The 20,034-nt window shown below is 44.6% G+C and overlaps 2 protein-coding genes across 4 annotated transcripts in view; one reads left to right on the top strand and one right to left on the bottom strand.

Moving 5' to 3' along the window:
• Positions 1–134: 134 nt before the first annotated feature.
• zfta (zinc finger translocation associated) lies at positions 135–6,543 on the top strand. The gene is made up of 5 exons (XM_055938906.1): positions 135–628; positions 1,146–1,670; positions 2,033–2,371; positions 3,559–4,053; positions 4,175–6,543. Exons 1-5 carry the CDS (start codon positions 493–495, stop codon positions 4,651–4,653), a joined length of 1,974 nt encoding a protein of 657 aa, XP_055794881.1. The 5' UTR covers positions 135–492; the 3' UTR covers positions 4,654–6,543.
• A 2,212-nt stretch (positions 6,544–8,755) lies between these two features.
• Positions 8,756–20,034, bottom strand: part of rtn3 (reticulon 3) — a 31,135-nt gene continuing 19,856 nt past the window's right edge. For all 3 annotated transcript variants that reach the window (XM_055938903.1, XM_055938904.1, XM_055938905.1), the window contains 6 exons: positions 18,768–18,975; positions 17,760–17,898; positions 16,550–16,619; positions 12,518–12,564; positions 9,678–9,736; positions 8,756–9,536 (listed from right to left, as the gene is read on the bottom strand). In XM_055938903.1, coding sequence (XP_055794878.1) covers positions 9,488–9,536; positions 9,678–9,736; positions 12,518–12,564; positions 16,550–16,619; positions 17,760–17,898; positions 18,768–18,975 — 572 coding nt within the window. In that variant the 3' untranslated portion in view covers positions 8,756–9,487. The remainder of the gene's footprint in view (positions 9,537–9,677; positions 9,737–12,517; positions 12,565–16,549; positions 16,620–17,759; positions 17,899–18,767; positions 18,976–20,034) is intronic.

Genomic DNA, 20,034 nt, shown 5'->3' with positions numbered 1-20,034 from the left:
GTCTTTTAAGTAAGAAAACAAAACCAAGGTAAAGTGTTACATGTTTGTCCAATTAATTTTGCAGTAGAACGTAACCTACACACATCTGGCCCCTGGGTGTGCGTGTCGCTGCGTGAATGCCGCTACTGTCTCTTTAAATTTACCCAGGAGCCCCTTAAGGAGCCCCAGGGGCCCCAAGCTCGGCTCCCCACCCTGAAGACAAGCAGAGCCTTAAAATACAAACAAGAGGCCGCTATAGCTCAACATGAACAGGAGAGGCTCACACCCGAAGAAGGATATAAAACCGACCAAATATCGTGGCGATATATGAAAAGTTAACTTTGCTCCAGGTTGAGTGCGTGGGGGACGAGGGGCACCCAAAAAGCGATGTGTCCGTTCATGGTCTAGATAGCTTGCAAAACGCGTGCTGAACGATTCTCAAAAAATACAGTTCCTACCTGGTCTATCAGAGCGAATTGAAGGCATTAGTAAATAGTGTAACGTTGCAGAGTAATGGAAGAGAAAGAGACCGGGGAGAGCGAGCCTGTGGTCCTTCCGTGTGCTGAGCAGGCAGATTCTCTCTCATTAATAATAAGCGGAGAGGAGGAAGCGACGCAAGAGCAGAGTGACTTGGGACACTGTGCAGGAGGTAAAGATTGTAATGTTTTTGTTTCGAGAGTACGGAGACTCGACCCTTAGATTGCTCGCCACCCTTTGTCACAGTTAATCTGTGTGACGGACAATGCCATCTAGCAGCATGGCCCTCTTGTCTCAGTGGCTCCACTATAAACAAAGGCAAAATACCATGCTGGTTGCTTGCTGTGATGCACAGTCGCCACCCAGCGGAAATTAGCGGCGGCTAACTCGTCTTAATGGAGTCGCTGCCCTGTTTCTGATGGCGGGGGTTCCGTGTGAAAATAGAATATTGTCCACAGATTAACGATTTTATTATGAACCCCAATTATTGTGTCTGCGTATTTCTAACGGAATACATATATTTGGTAATGTCGGGGTATGTGATACGAGCCATTCTGAGAAATATAATTAGAATTATACCTTATAGAGCTTTGAAATGTACTGCTTCATTACATCATTGCCAGGAATAACCTATACCTATTGCATGTGAATCTCTTAACTCTTTCTCTCACACGCTCTCTCTTTCCTAGAGAAGGACGGTCTGACCAATGGCCAGGTGGGCGATGATGACGAGGAAGAGATGGTGACCCCCCTTTGGTCCCCAGGCACCAGCTACTGGAGTGTCACCGAGGGTCCGGACTCCCCCTTCCTCCTTTCTCCCATCCCGGGCCCCTCTGGACGCAAAGAGAAGGTCCAATGCGCCTCCCGACCCGGCCTCAGCCGCATCCCGGGCAGGGATCATCGGCGCTATTACCACGAGTACTGGCGCAGCGAGTTCCTGATGGACTTTGACCCCCGTCGCCACGGCATGATCTGCATGGTGTGTGGGAGCTCGCTGGCCACGCTCAAACTCAGTACCATCAAGAGGCATATAAGACAGAAGCACCCGGACTCTCTGCTGTGGAGCGCGGCCGACAAGGAGGTGATCCGTTCGGGCTGGGAAAGCCACCTGAGTCTGGAGGGGGGCCAGAGGCTGTACTGTCCGGCCGGAGGGGTGGCCGCCATCTCCCAGGGACAGGAGGAGGAGCTGCTGGACTGTGCTCGCCACTCCACCGGTGGGTGGGGGTTTCTGGAGACTGGAGTGGAATAAAATATCATGGCCTAGTTTTATGATAAGAGTTTCAGGATCTTGCACTTGGTGGCAGTATGAGCATGTCTGTTAAGTGTTTCTGTTGTACAGTCATGCTCATACTGCCAAGATCCACTTTTACAGTCGTGTAAGAGGGTGATGTCATTGTGCAGTGGCTTTATGTAGTCGTAAGAAAAAAGGCTGCTCTTTTACTAATGATCTTAACCTGAATTGTTATTTTTTTACAGATGGTTACATATTACATTTTTATGTGATTGTCAAACTATATTTTTTGATTTACGTTAACAATTTAAACTGCATATCCCCTCTCCACTTTACCTTTCATAGGAAAACCTGGTGGTATGGTGTCCCCCAAACTCCAGCCCCGGTCCACGACCCCATCACCCCCTCCCTCAGTCCCCCTCCAGCAGGAGGAGCTCCCCGGGCCCTCTGCCAAGACCCTGGAGCGCTACCTGAACGACTCGCTCCACGCCTGGTTCCGACAGGAGTTCCTCATGGAGTACCAGGCGGAGGCGGGCAGGCTGGTTTGCATGGTGTGCGGCCGCCCGCTGCCCTCGCTCCACCTGGACCACATCAAGAGCCACGTGCTTGACATCCACCCCCAGTCGCTGGTCTACAGCTCGGAGGAGAAGCACTGCATCCTGCAGACCTGGGCCCAGACACATGGTGAGACTGAGGGAGGTAGGACGTGGGGGTGGTAACAGGACAGGGAGGGAGTTATTCTGTAACTGTGGCTTCATCTTTGTCATTGTTATGATGAAGGGCATTGATGAAGGCCGAAACGTCAAGCTTTTAATAGTTGCTTGAATAAAATGTGTTTTTAATGGTGAGCTAGCATTGCAGCCTTTTCATTTCAGTCACTGTGGCTTCAGGAAGTTTTATCAGCTTTTGTATGTGTGTGTTTTGAAGTGAGCTGGACTGATTTATTTTTGTTACATTTGTATGTATCTGTGTACAAAGGTAAACCAGTTACATAGATCTTTTCTGCAGCACTGATCTAAAATGGCTTTTGTTCTGATAACAATTGATACGCTGGTTAATAGCCATTTATATCCTTGAATATACACTGGGCATACCAAACATTAGGAACATCTTCCTCGTACGGGGCGGCAGGTAGCCTAGTGGTTAAAGAGTTGGGCCGAAAAGTTGCAAGATCGAATCCCCAAGCTGACAAGATAAAAATCTGTCGTCCTGCCCATGAAAAAGGCAGTTAACCCGCTGTTCCTAGGCCGTCATTGAAAATAAGAATTTGTTCTCAACTGACTTGCCTAGTTTAAATAAAGGTAAAATAAATATTGAGTTGCCCCCCCACACCTTTTGCCCTCAGAACAGCCTCAATTCATTGGGGCATGGACTCTACAAGTTGTCGAAAGCGTTCCACAGGGATGCTGGCCCATGTTGACTCCAATACTTCCCACAGTTGTGTCAAGTTGTCTGTTTGTCCTTTGGGCGGTGGAGCATTATTGATACACACGGGAAACTGTTGAGCGTGAAAAACCCAGCAGCGTTGCAGTTCTTGACACAAACCGATGCGCCTGGTACCTACTACCATACCTTGTTCAAAACCACCTAAATCTGTTGTCTTGCCCATTCACCCTCTGAATGTCACACATACACAATCCATGTCTCAACTGTCTCAAGGCTTAAAAATCCTTATTTAACCTGTCTCCTCCGCTTTATATACACTGATTTAAGTGGATTTAACAAGTAACATCAATAAGGGATCATAGCTTTCACCTGGATTTACCTGGTCTATGTCATGGAAAGAGCAGGTGTTCTTAATGTTTTGTATTCTCAGTGTTTATGTCCCTAACTAAACTCATTCCTCAACCCCACCCCATCCCCCATATCAGAATCCAACCCTCTAAACGACTTCATCAAATCTGAGCCCAACACCAAAGACGAGAGAGATGCTGGGGTGGACTTCTCTGATGACCTGGAGACCATTCAGATCGGCTCAGACACGTATGCAGAGGACAACGATGAGGCGTTATCAGAGATACAGGACATGGTTGATAGCGGTGATGGCGTTGGTGGAGCTCCAGAGATGACCACTCCCATACCCCCTCTCCCTCTCCACCAACCCAGGAAGAGGCGTCTCCGTGGGGGCTTCCCCTGGCGGCTGCGCCTGGACTACATGGTGGCCTACGGACCCCAGGGTCGTGGCACCTTCTGCATGGTGTGCTCCCAGGCCCTGCCCATGGTCAAGGTGAGCAGCTTCCGCCGCCACATCCAGGAATGCCACCCTGAGACCACCAGCCTTGCCCGGGAGGAGAGGGATGCCATGGCCGAGGCCTGGACCAAAGTGGCTCCCACGGAAGACAACCCTGCCGTGCAGATGAAAGAAGGTAAATATTTTAAGTTCCAACCAATGTAAAAGACAGACTGTAGCTACTTTAAGAGAAAGAGGAAATGCTAAGTGATTCACCAATTGCCCTCTCACTGACTGACCCCCCCCCTCTCTGACAGAAGTGAACCCCAGTGACATTGTCAGCCTCCCTGTGGCGGGAGAGATGGCCGACAACAACAACAACAACAACAGGACCACCAAGATGGCCACCCCCAAGGCCGTAAAGAAGGAGGAGGGGGTCGCCACCATGCCTGCCACCCCGGGGCGCCACGGCCACTACCCGGGCAAGGACCAGCGGCGGAACTACCAGGTGCGCTGGAGGATGGAGTTTCTGATGGACTATGACTGCCGGAGACACGGGTTGATCTGTATGGTGTGCGGGGCAACGTTAGCCACTCTCAAAGTCAGCACCATCAAGAGACACATCCAACAGGTTCACCCTCATTCTCTGGTGTATGGCCCCAACGAGAGACAGCAGGCCCTGCTCAGCTACAACCAGACTGCCCTGCACTTCGTCCACTCGGATGACTGTTTCTCCTCACAAGACCACGGACACACGGCACTCGGACAGACGACCGCTGGTCTCTTTGTCCGCTAGGACGAGGGGCGCCAGGCATGGTTGTTCTCTGTCCACCCCACTTTCCTTTCCAAGTCTCTCTTTCTCAGGAAGATAGAAACAAGGCTTGGTAGAGCTCTGTCATGAGTTGTGCAGTGACTGGCACAGTTGGTGATTGTTTCAGCGAGCATACAATATAGCACTTCCTGTCCCAAAAATGTACTAAAACCTAGATTTGGGTGTGTAGGTGATTGAATGAGAGGGTGTTTGAGGTGTATTGCTAAAGACAATGAACAACACTTAAAGATGTGATCATCTTTAGTGACTCAATTACATCCCGTTATTTAAAAAGGAAATTCCTTGTTTACAATGAGGTAAATAGGCGTCCTCCAGAGATTTGTTTCATTCTTGAATTAGAAGATCTCATCTTCCATGTCTTTTCCAGTGTCACAGCACTATTGTTACAATGGCCCACAGCTATTTCTGATTCTCTTATTAGCAAAAAAAAAGCTGCACACACACAAAAATCTATGTAAATAGTGTTGAATATTTGAATTATTATGATTTACTTTTACAAGCACTTTTACACGTGGTTTTTACAAAAAGGTTTGTAATTACGGCCATTTTTTCTACTTCACTGATAAAATGAAACGATGCCACGTGAATGTCATTTTGCATGGGAATTCTGAAGTCATGCATGATTGTGGAGGGATTGCCTTCTACAGCTGAGGCACTTAGTTTATGAGAGCATTCTAGCTTTATTTATAGAAGATTTCACATGTACGGCTTCCATTTCAATAACTCACATATTACAAGGTTTATGCAACAATGAACAACAATTAACTACATTTAAAAAAAATAACAGCATCAGGAAATAAATCACCAAATGAACCACCTCTGAAATGACCCCCTCACTCGTCCTTATTTCAGCGACCTCTGAAATATCACTCCACCAGGAAAAATAACAACTCAGGGATTGTCTGTTTTTCATCTGTGCTCACTTGTTAGCTTGTCAAAATGAGCACATACATTGGTTGTCATTAATTTGAATTGTTTAACTGTCAACTGTAGTTAAAATGGTCCTATCGGATTCCAACAACAGTGAAAGGAAAGTTGTCCAGTGCACAGCTGGATCAAGCAACAAAAGAGAGTGAACGACAAACTACACTTACTATGACAACAGTTTACAACCCATGGACTTAACTGTCTCATTCAAAGAACCAAATGGCAGCATTTGTCTAGTTATGTGGAGAGGAAGGGACTTCAGTGTTGAATATCACTTCCTCTAACCTAAGCTGCCTGTGTTGCTGACTTCGGTTGTGTGAAAACGTTACTAACTTTCAAATCTTTGCTTTCTCTGTCCTTGTTTCCTCAATTACTCTCAAAGTGCATTGCAGGTCCAAGGGGGGGGGACCTTCGATCTTCTCTAATGCGCTTTGAGAGTTGAGGAAACAAGGACGGAGGAAGCAAGGATTTGACAGATGTTTTCAGACGCTGCCCTAGTTGACGCAGTGGTCATTTTTGCATGCAGGGGATGGGCAAGGAGAGGTGAAATAATTCCATCTGGGCTTGGAGCGGCCACAGAATCAGGTTGTAATAAGCTTTGTGACTCAGCACTTAAAAATGTTTTAAAAAAAATAGAACTTAAATATGGCAAAGTGATTGAATAAGAATACACCTTGTCTATTGCAATGATTTACATGTATGTTTGTGTCAGTGTGTGTACAGGGGGCACATTAAAAATACCCTTTGGTGGTACTTTGTTAGCTTGGGTGAGGACACGAGCAATTCTTTTTTTTAAGGGACTGATTTCATCGTCTTCCCTGAATTATTTCTCAAGTACCCGCTCTGTATTCAACCTGTACAAGGCAAAAGGTTGATATGCATTCTGTCCTCAATGAGCCTTGTAATAAAAAAAGGATGTGATTCATAGTCTGACTGGTTCTGAGAAATGTAGAAAACATTTTTGTAAAACTGAATACTTCAACGGTCATTTGTAGACACAGCTGGTGAGAACCTAAAGCAATACTGTGAATGAATGCATGCATGAATACCTGATTGAGTTTACCATGGCTATTAAAGGAGTAACTACTTTATGATTCTCTCAACATGCAGGTCTAAAATAAATAGCTACAGTATAATCCTCTGATCAAACCAGTCATATTACCTTCCATATGTACAGACTGGACCCAATCTTCTATTTCAAAATTATTTTTAATCTTGACTCCATTTAATCCCAACGGTTCAGACATGCTGAAATGTTTACTCTTCAAAAAGTTGTAGAGCAGACCACAGATGGACAAACAAATCACCCAAAATTTTGTCCTTGACATTTATTTATTCCACTTTGACATCAGTACAGGGATCACAATTTTTTATAGCTCCAAAATGTGAACTAGTCAATGATAACTATCAGATCTGAGATGTTGGTTACCAATACAGTCAAAAGCAAAACAAAAGAATGCCAAAGAGAAGGAAAAAAAACTCCTTCCAAATCCCCCCCCCCCCCAAAAAAAAACACTCCTGCCACACCCCTCACCGCTGCAAGAAAAAAAAGACCCCAAAAATAAAGGCAAATGTGTCAAGGAAACTTTTTCAAGTGTGCATGTAGATCTATTGTATTTTGCACTAAATAAATCAAGAGGTCTGCATTATAATCTATTGAAAACATAGGTACCTTCAATTAAAAAGCGCCCCATGAAAAGTCTAGCTGTCTGGAACACCTATTCATCTTGAGGTCCTCATCATGGCTACTGAAGGATCCTTTAGTCTGGCGTCACAAGGACAGTGGTTTACAGACATTGGATACGTTCAACTGTGGGTGGGTGAATGTGTGTGTGTGGAAAAAAAACCCATCTAGAACAAAAGTCCAATAGTGTGAGTTAATGAGTGGAGAGTAGAGTAAGACTTTACTCTACTGAAGCAAGTAGTGTGTCCAGTGACTTGGGATTAACTGTCACGGAGTTGGATACACACACATGCACAAGGAGACCAAGAAACTTTGCTGCTCCAACTATGTGAGGCGGTGTGACCTCTGACAACATTGGGGCCCAATATGAAACAATGGTTTGCATGCATGAAGAGAAATGTTCCATCAATGTTGCAGGGTAACGTTCAGCAGTTAAGACATTTGAGTAGTGATGAGAGGCAATGTGAAAACGCTCATTGTAGAAGTTGTTACAACAGTAGTCGTTACAACAGTAGTCGTTTAGCTTTAGTGCGAAATGTAGCGAGATTGCTCTGAAAATGACGTGCAAACTTAGTTTGGGCACAATGTCTGATTATTAACAATCACAGTAGGCGCTAGAACCGGCCATTATATTTTTCCATCTACAAATTGCTTTTAAAATCCCTTTCGAAGACACTTTGCCATCACAGAGACGTAACAGTAGCCTTAAAATAGTTGACCACGGTTTTTATTGAAATCCAAACTATTTTAACAATCACAAATAATTATCTGAACAAATAAAATTATATGATACAGCCTATATATAAAGTGTGAAAATGTGTTTCCAGCTTATGCAATGACATTCACTTCATGGCATTCAAATAAAAAAACAAATCCATTGCATTTGAGGCTGCTGAAGGGAAAATGGCACGGCACAAATGGAATGGCCTCAAACACCTGGAAACCATGTGTTTGATACCATTCCGCTCCAGTCATTACTACAAGCCTGTTCTCCCCAATTAAGCTGTCACCAACCTCCTGTGACTACAACACCCACCAGACCTCTTCTTGAACCCATTGTTTCTTTGGGGTTATACTGCTAACTACCTTCCAAAAATCGAACAGTCTTTGAACCCATATCCAACCGTTTTCCAAGAGGTCTCACGGGAGAAGTCGAGCAGTTATGAAGCGCCATGAAGATACTATGGAGCCTTTTACAGAGCTAAAAAGGGAGTCAACAGCAGCAATCCTATAAGTAATAATCATATCACTAACAATAATAATAAACAGGTGAACGTGAGACTGACATTGATGACTTGAACAGTTGCTTTAAAAAAACGAGTTATGACTGCTGTAAGAGAGCGTTCCCCCTTTCTAAAAAGCAGCGCTAACTTGTTTCACACAGCAGAGATGCACTTGGTAAAATGTGACTACAAATCAAAACGACGTGAACTACACCAAAAGTGTCACAGCTGGTTCAGTGTTCCAATCCTTTTATTTCAACCTGCTCATGGGATTTGAAAAGAAAGTTCAGTGCATTGCATTGCAGAAAAGTTATACATACAAGCCTTTAAGGGGAAGAAAACAACTCCATAACAGGCCAATCAGTAACAGTGAAATCCCAGTACCAGGTTCAAAACAACTATTTTCTTTTGTTTATCCATACAACTGCTACACAGAGAAAGAAGGAAAAAGACTAGCCACAAATTACACCCAAAAGGTTATTTATCAGTTAGCTCTTTTTTTTTCACTTATTTTTTTTTTTACTTATGTTCAGTGAAAGGCATAGTTAAAAAGTACAGACATCTGCTTTTTTGCGAAACAAACACTGGTCCTAACTCGTCAATGATACTCCCTACACCCTCCCAACTTCACACTACAATACCAGGTCATTGATTCAGTCTAGTTCACTTGACCCCTGCATCAAAGACATGTGTTATGCCGAAGCGTTACATCACTTCCTCCCGTTAGAGACGCGTTTCCTGCCGGCGCAATAGGCACCATTCTTTTCCTAAATTCTTGTAGTTAAGCTGAGCGGTTTACATTGAATATTGAGTAGCATTTGAGATTTTTTTTCTACCTAGCTGGTTCAGTGCAGATGGTAGGCGGGAGGGAGACAGTAGGGAAAGAGAAGGGAGAGGGGGAGGGCAGGGGGTTTAAGATGGGATAAATGTGATGAGGATGGTGATTAAGATGTATGAGGGTCAATCATTCAGCTTTTGTACGCTTGATGGCTCCAGGGAGTTTCTCTTGCAGCCTGGAGGAGAAAAGATAGACAAATGAAAACCATCAGAATATACCAATGATCACGACAGCACTGACACTGAAGTCAATTGAACTCCGACATCCTGTTGACAGAGAAGAGGACATTGAAACCGTCTTGGTTGGGACCGCTTACTTGGCCATTGTCGTGTTGACTTGAGTACGTGCGATTTCCATGTAGTGATCAATCTGGGTCTGGGGAAGAACGAGAGGAAGGCAACTGAGTTTTATAGTCAAGCTCAAAACAGACCTGATCTATAAAACAATGTCTCGTTGTGCAAACAAAATTAAACTGGTTCGAGCCCAAAATCCTAATTTTCTGACAGCCGTGTTATTTCAGACAGCATACCACAGGTATGACAAAACATGTATTTATACTGCTCTAATTACATTGGTAACCAGTTTATAATAGCAATAAGGCACCTCGGAGGTTTGTGGTATATGGCCAATATACCACGGATCAGGGCTGTAAGCAGACACTCCACGTTGCGTCGTGCATAACAGCCCTTAGCCGTGGTATATTGGCCATATACCACAAACCTCCGAGGTGCCTTATTGCGTAATTAGAAGTCATGAGCTAAAAAACACGTAGTCAGATACCATGACTTACGGTATTACGGTTGTTATGGTTACTTTGCACACTGTGATTGTTTAGATGAATAAAATGCTGTCTTTAAATGTTATTTGTCACATACACCGAACACAACCTTAGTGAAATGCTTACTTACAAGCCCTTTATCAACAATGCAGTTAAGAAAATCCCCCCATGCTTGGACCATGTTAGTTTATTGCTGATGTGGGCTTCAAGGAACTTGAAGTGCTCAACCAGCTCCACTACAGCCCCGTCGGTGAAAATGGGGGCATGCTCGGTCCTCCTTTTCCTGTAGTCCACAATCATCTCATTTGTCTTGATCACATTGAGTGAGAAGTTGTTGTCCTGGCACCACACTGCCAAGTCTCTGACTACCTCCCAATAGGCTGTCCGGCGTTGTCGGTGATCAGGCCTACCCCTGTTGTGTCGTCAGCAAACTTAATGACTGTGTTGGATCGTGCAGTCATGAGTAAGAAGAGAGTACAGGAGGGGACTGATCACACACCCCTGAGGGGCCCCCGTGTTGAGGATCAGCATGGCAGATGTGTTGTTACCAACCCTTACCACCTGGGGGCGGCTCGTCAGGAAGTCCAGGATCCAGTTGCAGAGGGAGGTGTTTAGTCCCAGGGTCCTTAGCTTAGTGATGAGCTTTGAGGGCACTATGGTGCTGAACGCTGAGCTGTAGTCAATGAAAAGCATTCTCACATAGGTGTTCCCTTTGTCCAGGTGGGAAAGGGCAGTGTGGAGTGCAATAGAGATTGCATCATTTTAGGATCTGTTGGGGTGGTATGCAAATTGGAGTGGGTCTAGTGTTTCTGGGATAATGGTGTGGATGTGAGCCATGACCAGCCTTTCAAAGCACTTCATGGATACAGACATGCGTGCTACGGGTCGGTAGTCATTTAGGCAGGTTACCTTAACTGTTCTTGGGCACAGGGACTATGGTGGTCTACTTAAAATATGTAGGCATTACAGATTCGGAGAGGGAGAGTTTGAAAATGTCAGTGAAGACACTTGCCAGTTGGTCAGCGCATGCTCGGAGTACAAGTCCTGGTAATCCGTCTAGCCCAGTGGCCTTGTGAATGTTGCCCTGTTTGAAGGTCTTACTCACGTCGGATGCGGAGAGCGTGATCAGTCGTCCGGAACAGCTGATGCTCTCATGCATGTTTCAGTGTTATTTGCCTCGAAGAGATTTAGCTCATGTCACTGGGCAGCTCTTGCCTGTGCGTCTCTTTGTAGTCTGTAATAGTTTGCAATCCCTGCCACATCCGACAAGCGTCGGAGCCGGTGTAGTACGATTCGATCTTAGTCTTGTATTGATGCTTTGCCTGTTTGATGGTCCGTCAGAGGGCATAGTGGGATTTCTTGTAAGCTTGCGGGTTAGAGTCCCACTCCTTGAAAGCGGCAGCTCTACCCTGCAGCTCAGTGCAAATGTTGCCTGTAATCCATGGCTTCTGGTTGGGTTATGTACATAGTCACTGTTGGGACGACGTCCTCGATGCACTTATTGATAAAGCCAGTGACTGATCTGGTGTACTCCTCAATGCCATCGGAAGAACCCCGGAACATATTCCAGTCTGTGCTAGAAAAACAGTCCTGAAGTTTAGCATCTGCTTCATCTGACCACTTTCTAGACCAAGTCACCGGTGCTTACTGATTTAATTTTTGCTTGTAAACACCTATCAGGAGGATATAGTTATGGTCAGATTTGCCAAATGGAGGGTGAGGGAGAGCTTTGTACGCATCTCTGTGTAGAGTAAAGGGGGTCTAGAATTTTTTTCCCTCTGGTTGCACATTTAAGCTGATAGAAATTAGGTAGAACTGATTTAAGTTTCCCTGCATTTATGTCCCCGTGCACTAGAAGTGCAGTCTCTGGATGAGCGTTTTCCTGTTTGTTTACGGCGGAATACAACTCATTGAGATCGGTTTTAGTGCCCGCCTCGGTCTATGGTGGTATGTAGACAACTACGAAAAATCTAGGCCTCATTTATGGAAATATAGGTTCATTATGTAAAGGGAATAACTTCATTTAACCGGACACTGAAAGCCACCTTGTCACTGACAGTAAACTGACTTTGAATGTCGAATCAGCCTTGTGCTATAAAACGCTGATAAGGACACAAATAGCCCCCAACAACTCGTAAAGAGCCTGGTCATCCGGTGAGGTCACACCCAGTGGAACTAGTTGGTGCCAGCCAAAGGATGACGCCGTCATAAATGTCAATGCTCTTGGGACAATCCAGAACCATATATAGGTCAAGCTCAAGGTACATTGATTCACCAGCATGACTCCAGTCTACATAGCTCTAAGGAATGGAATCATTTTAAAAAAAAGTTCTACTTCTATGATGTCACAAGACAAAAAGGTCAAGGGTCAGACTCACCTTGTTCTTCTCATAGAAGGGGGGTACGGCAAAGAGGAGGATGTCAGCTGGAGGAGAGCAAAACAATTATTTTCAAATGACAGTGAAATAACACAGGAAACTAGCAGCTGACCTCTAAAGGCACACAGGCCTATATATTAAAAAAAAAGTTACTGTCTATCACAATAATAGTGTTGCTTTAAGGATGTAGACAATGCAAACCATTTTACTAGTAAGACATCCCCTGACAAAAACAACCAATTAGGCTTTACCACCCAGTAAACTGGGATGGTGTCAGATGCCATTAACCGAGTTTAGAGCAATATTCCTGACCTTTGGTGTTGTTTGAAAAAGCAGCAGGCCATTTGGGCAGTGCTGATCTAATGAGCCAAATCGTATGCAGCCACAGTCTGTGCCGCCAGTGACCTCAGACCGTATCATCCATTTTGTCAATCTAGGAAAAGGTCACGGTGTCGCTGGACTTAAGGAGCGTGACATGCTCACAACACTCCAGCAAGACCCACGGGGAGTTCTAAAACGCTAAGCATTTTAGTGACAGAATTGCACAGTAAAAAAATTGTGGACTTGGTATTAAATGGGTCCAGTGAGACTGAACTAACCTTTTAAAAAACAAAATGTTTTTTTTAATATATGTTTATATTTTGTTAAATGGAACATGTTTGATACATTTTCTAGCACATTCTATGACATTTGACCCCATCTACAGTGTGTCCAGTTGCCCCAGTTGGTTTAAACATAGGATACTAAACAACCTTAGTACTACACCTAGCGACCTCACCAAGAGCGTTTGGCTACAATACCAAAAGGCTAACGGCGGAGGCAGGGAAGAGAGCCCGGGGTTAGAGTCCGGGGTCGCTGGCGTGAAGAGAAAAACACAGTACACGTCTCACCAGTAGGGTTAAACCACTTGGTGGGAAATGTAACGTGGCTCATAGCGAGGATGGCTACACCGTCCCCTCCGAATGGAAAGTTCCCTAATGCTTTGTCTTTCACGCCAGGAAGCTGAGTAGCCTAACAACCTATGCACCGTGCCACTTGCTGGGAATTCTAACGTGGCCCCTATTTTTATTTATTAGGATCCCCATTAGCCGACACCAACGGCAACAGCTAGTCATACTGGGGTCTGACAACGGGGGGGGGGGGGGGGGGAACACAGAAAATACTTTTACAAGTTACATACATTAACATGCAGTGTTTGTGCATTTAGCAGTTACACAGTGCATGTGGAAAGTATTCAGACCCCTCAACTTTCTCCACATAAGTGCATGTAAACTTCCGACTTCAACTGTACATGAGTATTTCAGGCCCTTTACTCTGTAGTTGGTTGAAGCATATTTGGTAGCAATTACAACATTGCGTCTTCTTGGGTATGACGCTACAAGCTTGGCACACCTGTATTTGGAGAGTTTCTCCCATTCTTCTCTGCAGATCCTCTCAAGCTCTGTCAGGTTGTATGGGGAGCATCGCAGCACAGCTATTTTCAGGTCTCTCCTGAAATGTTCAAGCGGGTTCAAGTCCGGGCTCTGGCTGGGCCACTCAATGACATTCATAGACTTGTCCCGATGCGCCTCCTGCATTGTCTTGGCTGTGTGTTAAGGGCCGTTGCCTGTTGGAAGGTGAACCATCACACCTGTCTGAGGTCCCGAGTGCTCTGGAGCAGGTTTTCATCAAGGATCTCTGTACTTTGCCTCGATCTTGACTAGTCTCCCAGCCCCTGCCGCTAAAAAAAACATCCCCACAACATGATGCTGCCACCACCGTGCTTCACTGTAGGGATGGTGCTAGGTTTCCTCCAGACGTGACGCTTGACATTCAGGCCAATGAGTTCAATCTTGGTTTCATCAGACGAGAGAATCTTGTTTCATGGTTTGAGAGTCCTTTAGTAAACTCCAAGTGGGCTGTCATGTGCCTTTTACTGAGGAGTGGCTTTTGTCTGGCCACTCTACCATAAAGGCCAGGTTGGTGGAGTGCTGCAGAGATGGTTGTCCTTCTGGAAGGTTCTCCCATCTCCACAAGGGAAGTCTGTCAGAGTGACCATTATATAAATGTCCAACAATTTTGAAAAACCTGTTTTCACTTTGTCATTATGGGTTATTGTGTGTAGATTGTTTTCCTCATCAATGTAATCCATTTTTAGAATAGGCTGTAACGTAACAAAATGTGGAAAAAACTTAAGTGGTCTGAATACACTGTACAGGTCATTACACACACACACACACACACGAGAAGTAGCTCAGGATAGCAACAGTATAATAGTTTGTGTCAGGGTACGGCTAAATCCAATACATTGGAGTTAAGCATTTTTCAGGAGGCATAGAGCTACCCTTTTTCATAACTGAAATAAAATATATAGCCGTCAACTAAAGTATATCAGACCTACATTAACTTACTACTACATTAACTTAAAGTCTACATCTCCCACACACATATTTTTAGACAGCTGAAGTAGAAACATTTTCTTCATGAAAATGTACCCATTCTATTTTAGTCGTATTTATTAGGGCCCAAATTGTTCCGTTTCATTTTAAGGTTTTGGATTTTTTCACTGAAATTCACACTTTATTTTTACACACACACACAATATTTAAACAATATTAAAACGCAATATGAAATAAAACAGAAATTTTCCATACGCACAAAAAGGTTGTTTCTCGCAAATTTACATCCATTAGTGCTCATTTCTCCTCTGCCATGATAATCCATCCACCTGACAGGTGGGGCATATCACCTTATGCTGGGGACAATAAAAGGCCACTAAAACGTGCAGTTGTCACAACACAATGCCGCAGAGTTTTGAGCGAGCGTGCAATTGCAATGCTGACTGCAGGAATATCCACCATGTCTGTTATCCATGTCTGTTACCAGACATTAGAATGTTAATTTCTCTACCATAAGTGTGGTAGACGCCATTGTAGAGAATTTGGCAGTACATCCAACCAGCCTCACAACTGCAGACCACGTGTATGGCGTTGTGTGGGAGAGCGGTTTGCTGATGTCAACGTTGTGAACAGAGTACCCCATGGTGGTGGTGGGGTTATGGTATTGGCAGGCACAAGCTACAGACAAACACAATTGCATTTTATTGCTGGCAATTTTAATGCACAGAGATCCTGGAGGTCCATTGTTGTGCCATTCATCCGCCGCCATCACCTCATGTTTCAGCAAGATAATGCACGGCCTAATAATGCATACTCGGACATGTCACCCCATTGAGCATGTTTGGGATGCTCTTGATCGACAGAGTGTTCCAGTTCCCGCCAATATCCAACAACTTCGAACAGTCATTGAAGAGGAGCGGGACAAAATTCCACAATCAACAGCCTGATCAGCTCTAAGCGAAAGTCATGTGTCGCACTGCAGGAGGCAAATGGTGGTCACACCAGGTACTGGTTTCCTGATCCACGCGCTAAAACTATTTTTGTTAAGGTATCCATAGATTAGGGCTGAGTGAGTTTATTTCAATTGACTGATTTCCTTATATGAACTGTAACTCAGTAAAATCGTAGAAATTGTTGCGTTTATATTTCTGTTCAGTATAGAACAAATTGGATGTTCTAAGTCCACAACAATCCTTTAACCACATCAGAAGTCAATTATTTTATTTTATGTTAAAATTATAATTTGAGTGTGTAGTCAATTTGCCTTACGTGTCTTTCACAGGTTGGCAAAGCCCCGAACAGCTGTGACATTTGCAAACTGTCGATTCTACAAAACATCAAAGGAACGTATGAACTCCCGCTACGCATTTCTCCGGCATCAGCGAGAACAATCTGTGTGCCCCACATCCATATAAACATAAATCCATCAAGATTATTCAATACGTGTGTTGGCCGTAGACCAGGTCAGATGGAAATATAGGTCACGAAGTAAAATAGACAGCCCCCTTTCATTCTCATAGGTTTCATGCATGTTCAAACCAGCCGACATGAAAAAGTTCCCAAACGCCATAGACATCTATTATATTTCAAAGTGTTTAACGCTGCACACCACACATACACACGACCTACGTGCAGTGCTGCAATAGCCTCTTACCCAGGATGAGGATGGTGATGCCGTTGAAGACGGCTCCCACGTAGGTCAGCAGCCACATCACAACAGCCAGCTGGGAGGAAAACAAGCCGGGTTACAGCCAATGATGTCATTAAATCATTGGTTAGAACACTGGTTGCCTGGGGCCTGTTCAAGAGGGGTTAAGTAGTTCAAACCTTGCAGACAGAAATGTAGAACAGGCATAGTTCTGTCATGTAGAATAGCATTACATTTCTATGTGAACGTTCTCTAAAAGTCCCACCCCCTACGGAATACATCCACGGTTCATCACCATGACATGCAATATGTATGAATGACTAGGGAGAATTTGCCCCTAACAACTGTTGTTGGGTCAAATATCTTTCTAATCCCCATGTTGGCTAAGGTTAGGTTATGGAGATATGGTAATCTGATCCTATATCTAAGGTTAAGAACAGCTTCTACCTCCAGCTAGGGAGAGGGTTTGAAGGTTGATTTAATAAGCTGGAAGTGAAGCTAGGAGCATCATCTCTGCCATAGTGGCGGTGGAATGGACCAGCGACGGTCGTCTTGGTCTGATAGGTTGGTATGTCGGGTCTCTAATGAGCTGGCACACTGGAAGTAGCCCCGCCCCCTCCATCCATCTCCGCAGCATAGCTAACCATGAGCTGAGTTCTAGATCCACTAGCTTGCTGCCATCTGATGGCTGCGGTACTAACCCAGGGTTTATTTAGCACCTACCCTGTGTGATTGATGCACACAGCCATAGCATGGAGCTCTCCCTCCCTCTCCCATAGTCACATGAACAACTCGACTATAGATCCCTGTCACACTAACACTGCAGGATACAATAGGGTTGAGTTGCTAGAGAGGTTTATTAAAAGACACATACAGCAGGAAGTGTTCAGTGTGTGCGAGTTATAAAAAGATTGTGCGCCAGGAGAAGAGAGTTAAAGGGGGAAGAGACCTAGGAATATGAGAAGTCGTCAGTCAGTTTAGGACTGTCAAGCATGATACCTTGTTTAGGGTCCCGTACATATTTACACACAAGGGTGTGTAAGCACAAGACGCTAAACGAGGTAAGATGCAAGACGATGCACACAAACACACAAGGGCTACTACGGAAGGAGTCACTGGTCTAACACTATCAATCATGAACCGAGGGTCAGATACCCGAAGGGGGGGGATGACAACTGACTGACAGGCAGGCAGAAGGACAGACCCCTAAACTCACCTTCAGGGAGTCGATGAGGTCCTCAACTAGGAAGAGTTTGCGCAGCTGTTTTAGGAGTCGGTTGATGTGGGTCAGACTGGAGTCCACGTGCTTGCGGAAGGTCTCAGGGGGAACGCTGACATCCTTCTCCATCAGAGCTCTGAGGAGAACCAACCACAGCATGGTAGATGAAGCTGTGAACTCAGACTAAGCTGCTAAATGCTAATCTAACAAATTGCTTTCAGTGGACCATTTCAGGCTAACCTGCTATGAGCTAATTACTAAAATAACACATTTCATGGTTTAATTTGTTAATTTCAGGCTAACGTGCTAAGCGCTAATTAGATCATCGCTAAACCAACCAAGCCGCTTTAAATTTCACACGATTGCTAGTTACTCTTCTTTTCTATTACAACAATTGTTTTCAGGCATAATAAAGAGTATTAGGCCCCGTTCGCATTATCAGAACTCTGCAAATGCCGAGGTAGTGTTCAACATTGAAGGAACCCCATCCAAATGACTTCATCTGATACGAGTGCTATGTAGGCAGCCTGGAACGCAGCCATTGTATTAGTCATCAGTCTGTACGGCTGGGCTGTGATGCTCAACTGAAATAAGCCCTCCTCTCCAGTATAAAATAATTAACTCAGGCAAAGGTTATGACAACAAGCACAAATATGCTGCTGGAACTTTGCTTTTTTTTATTTTATTCCCCATTTGGAGAGTTTTCAGCAGACAGTATTTTTGGTCGCCAATGGGAAATTACGATGAAGATGTATATTCATCATACTAAAAACGGCAATAACTTATTAAAATGGGGCATAGCATTTCTCCTGGTCATGTGGTGAATTAAATTCCTGGCCCTTCTTAGTCTAGTCTGGTAGACATTTTGCCAACCACAGTCGTGTGTGTCCTATCAAGCAACCTCTACTACCGCCATCACTGTCTTTTTCATGTTCTAACAACCAAACCAATACAAGAGTTGGTAGTTAAGCATCACAAGGTTCCCTATGAAGTATGCTGCTTTACTTGAAGGGGTGTCCGTCGTCGGACTTCTGCACGGCCTGGACGACAGCCTTGTAGATGCGGAAGGAGATGGTGACACAGAGCAGGGCAAGGAGCAGGTAGGAGACAACGCTGATGACGCTGAACGCCGCCAGGGACAAGAGTGTCAGCAGGGACAGGCCGAACACCACGCCAGACTTCTTGGGGTCTCGCCAGTGCACCAAGTCCTTGACTAGAGTGGGTGAGAGAAAGGGGTGTGTGTGTGTGTGTATTTATTGTTTATGAGCATATGTGGAGGAGAGAGATTAGGAGGGAGAAGGGGAAATAATTAAGGTTACTCATTGCACAGCACGTACGGACCACACAACTAACAAATTGTGATCTCCAACCTCAGACCTATATATAAAAAAAAAAGTGTATGTGTGTGGACAGAGTCATGCATGCAGAATGTATTCTCTATACAGAGCTGTTATGCACCCTGTTATGGCCTCCCTTCATCTGCATGAAAAGGAGGCATTTAAAAGAAACCTTGGGTAAATGGCTGACTCCCACGTGCCTCTGGGGGCTCCAGGCTTGGGCTGCTGTGTGTTTCAGCTGATTAAGGGGGAGAGCAGAGTAGCGCAGACACACACAACCCCTCCCACTCCTCTCGAGAGGATCCATAATGCAACCACAGAGGAAATTCTGTTGGCGTTTTGGTTTCACTCATTCACTACACCCCCCCACCCCCCCCCCAGCCCTACATACCGACACTCAGATCTAGCATGTCACGTCTACAGGCCTACCGTGGGAAATGCATGTCAAAATAGGGCAGCTAAGATTAATATCGTCATATGTTATCAGCTTGTAAGCAGCTGCGTCGTGGGGCAGTGTTACAGATGGGTAATAGGAATTTATCCAGGGCTGCACATAGTAAAGGCACAAATTTACACAAGATTGAGTGGAGGAGAAAAACACAATCACTTATCTATATCCTGTTTCAGTAACAGGATATGTGTTGTGAAATTAGGCTACACTGCAGATAGTTTTACATTAATAAAATACCCACTCATATTGGATGCAGTGTGTCAATGTTAACTGGCAATTCTAGACAACTGTGTGGGTGTTTATTGAACGAGGGAGGATTGAGGGAATAAATTAAGATACTTAATTCTCATAGTGCTCTTTTACCCTTCCTCTAATTTAGTATTGTTTTCTCACAACTAATGTAATAAAACACTGCTCCTCTGCAGGCCTATTTATCAAAAATCGAAATCTCCATTATTAAATAACATTGTTCCAAATATACTAC

The sequence above is a fragment of the Salvelinus fontinalis genome, chromosome 11, assembly GCF_029448725.1.
Source record: "Salvelinus fontinalis isolate EN_2023a chromosome 11, ASM2944872v1, whole genome shotgun sequence".
NCBI lineage: Eukaryota > Metazoa > Chordata > Actinopteri > Salmoniformes > Salmonidae > Salvelinus > Salvelinus fontinalis.
The sequence above is the reverse complement of the archived record's forward strand: the minus strand, read 5'-3'. Positions and strand labels throughout refer to the sequence as shown.

Coding starts and splice junctions, on each gene's coding strand:
- zfta (XM_055938906.1), top strand. CDS start 493: ATGGAAGAGAAAGAGACCGGGGAGAGCGAGCCTGTGGTCCTTCCGTGT. Junction 1,671..2,032: donor CTGTGCTCGCCACTCCACCG/GTGGGTGGGGGT, acceptor TACCTTTCATAG/GAAAACCTGGTGGTATGGTG. Junction 2,372..3,558: donor GACCTGGGCCCAGACACATG/GTGAGACTGAGG, acceptor CCCCCATATCAG/AATCCAACCCTCTAAACGAC.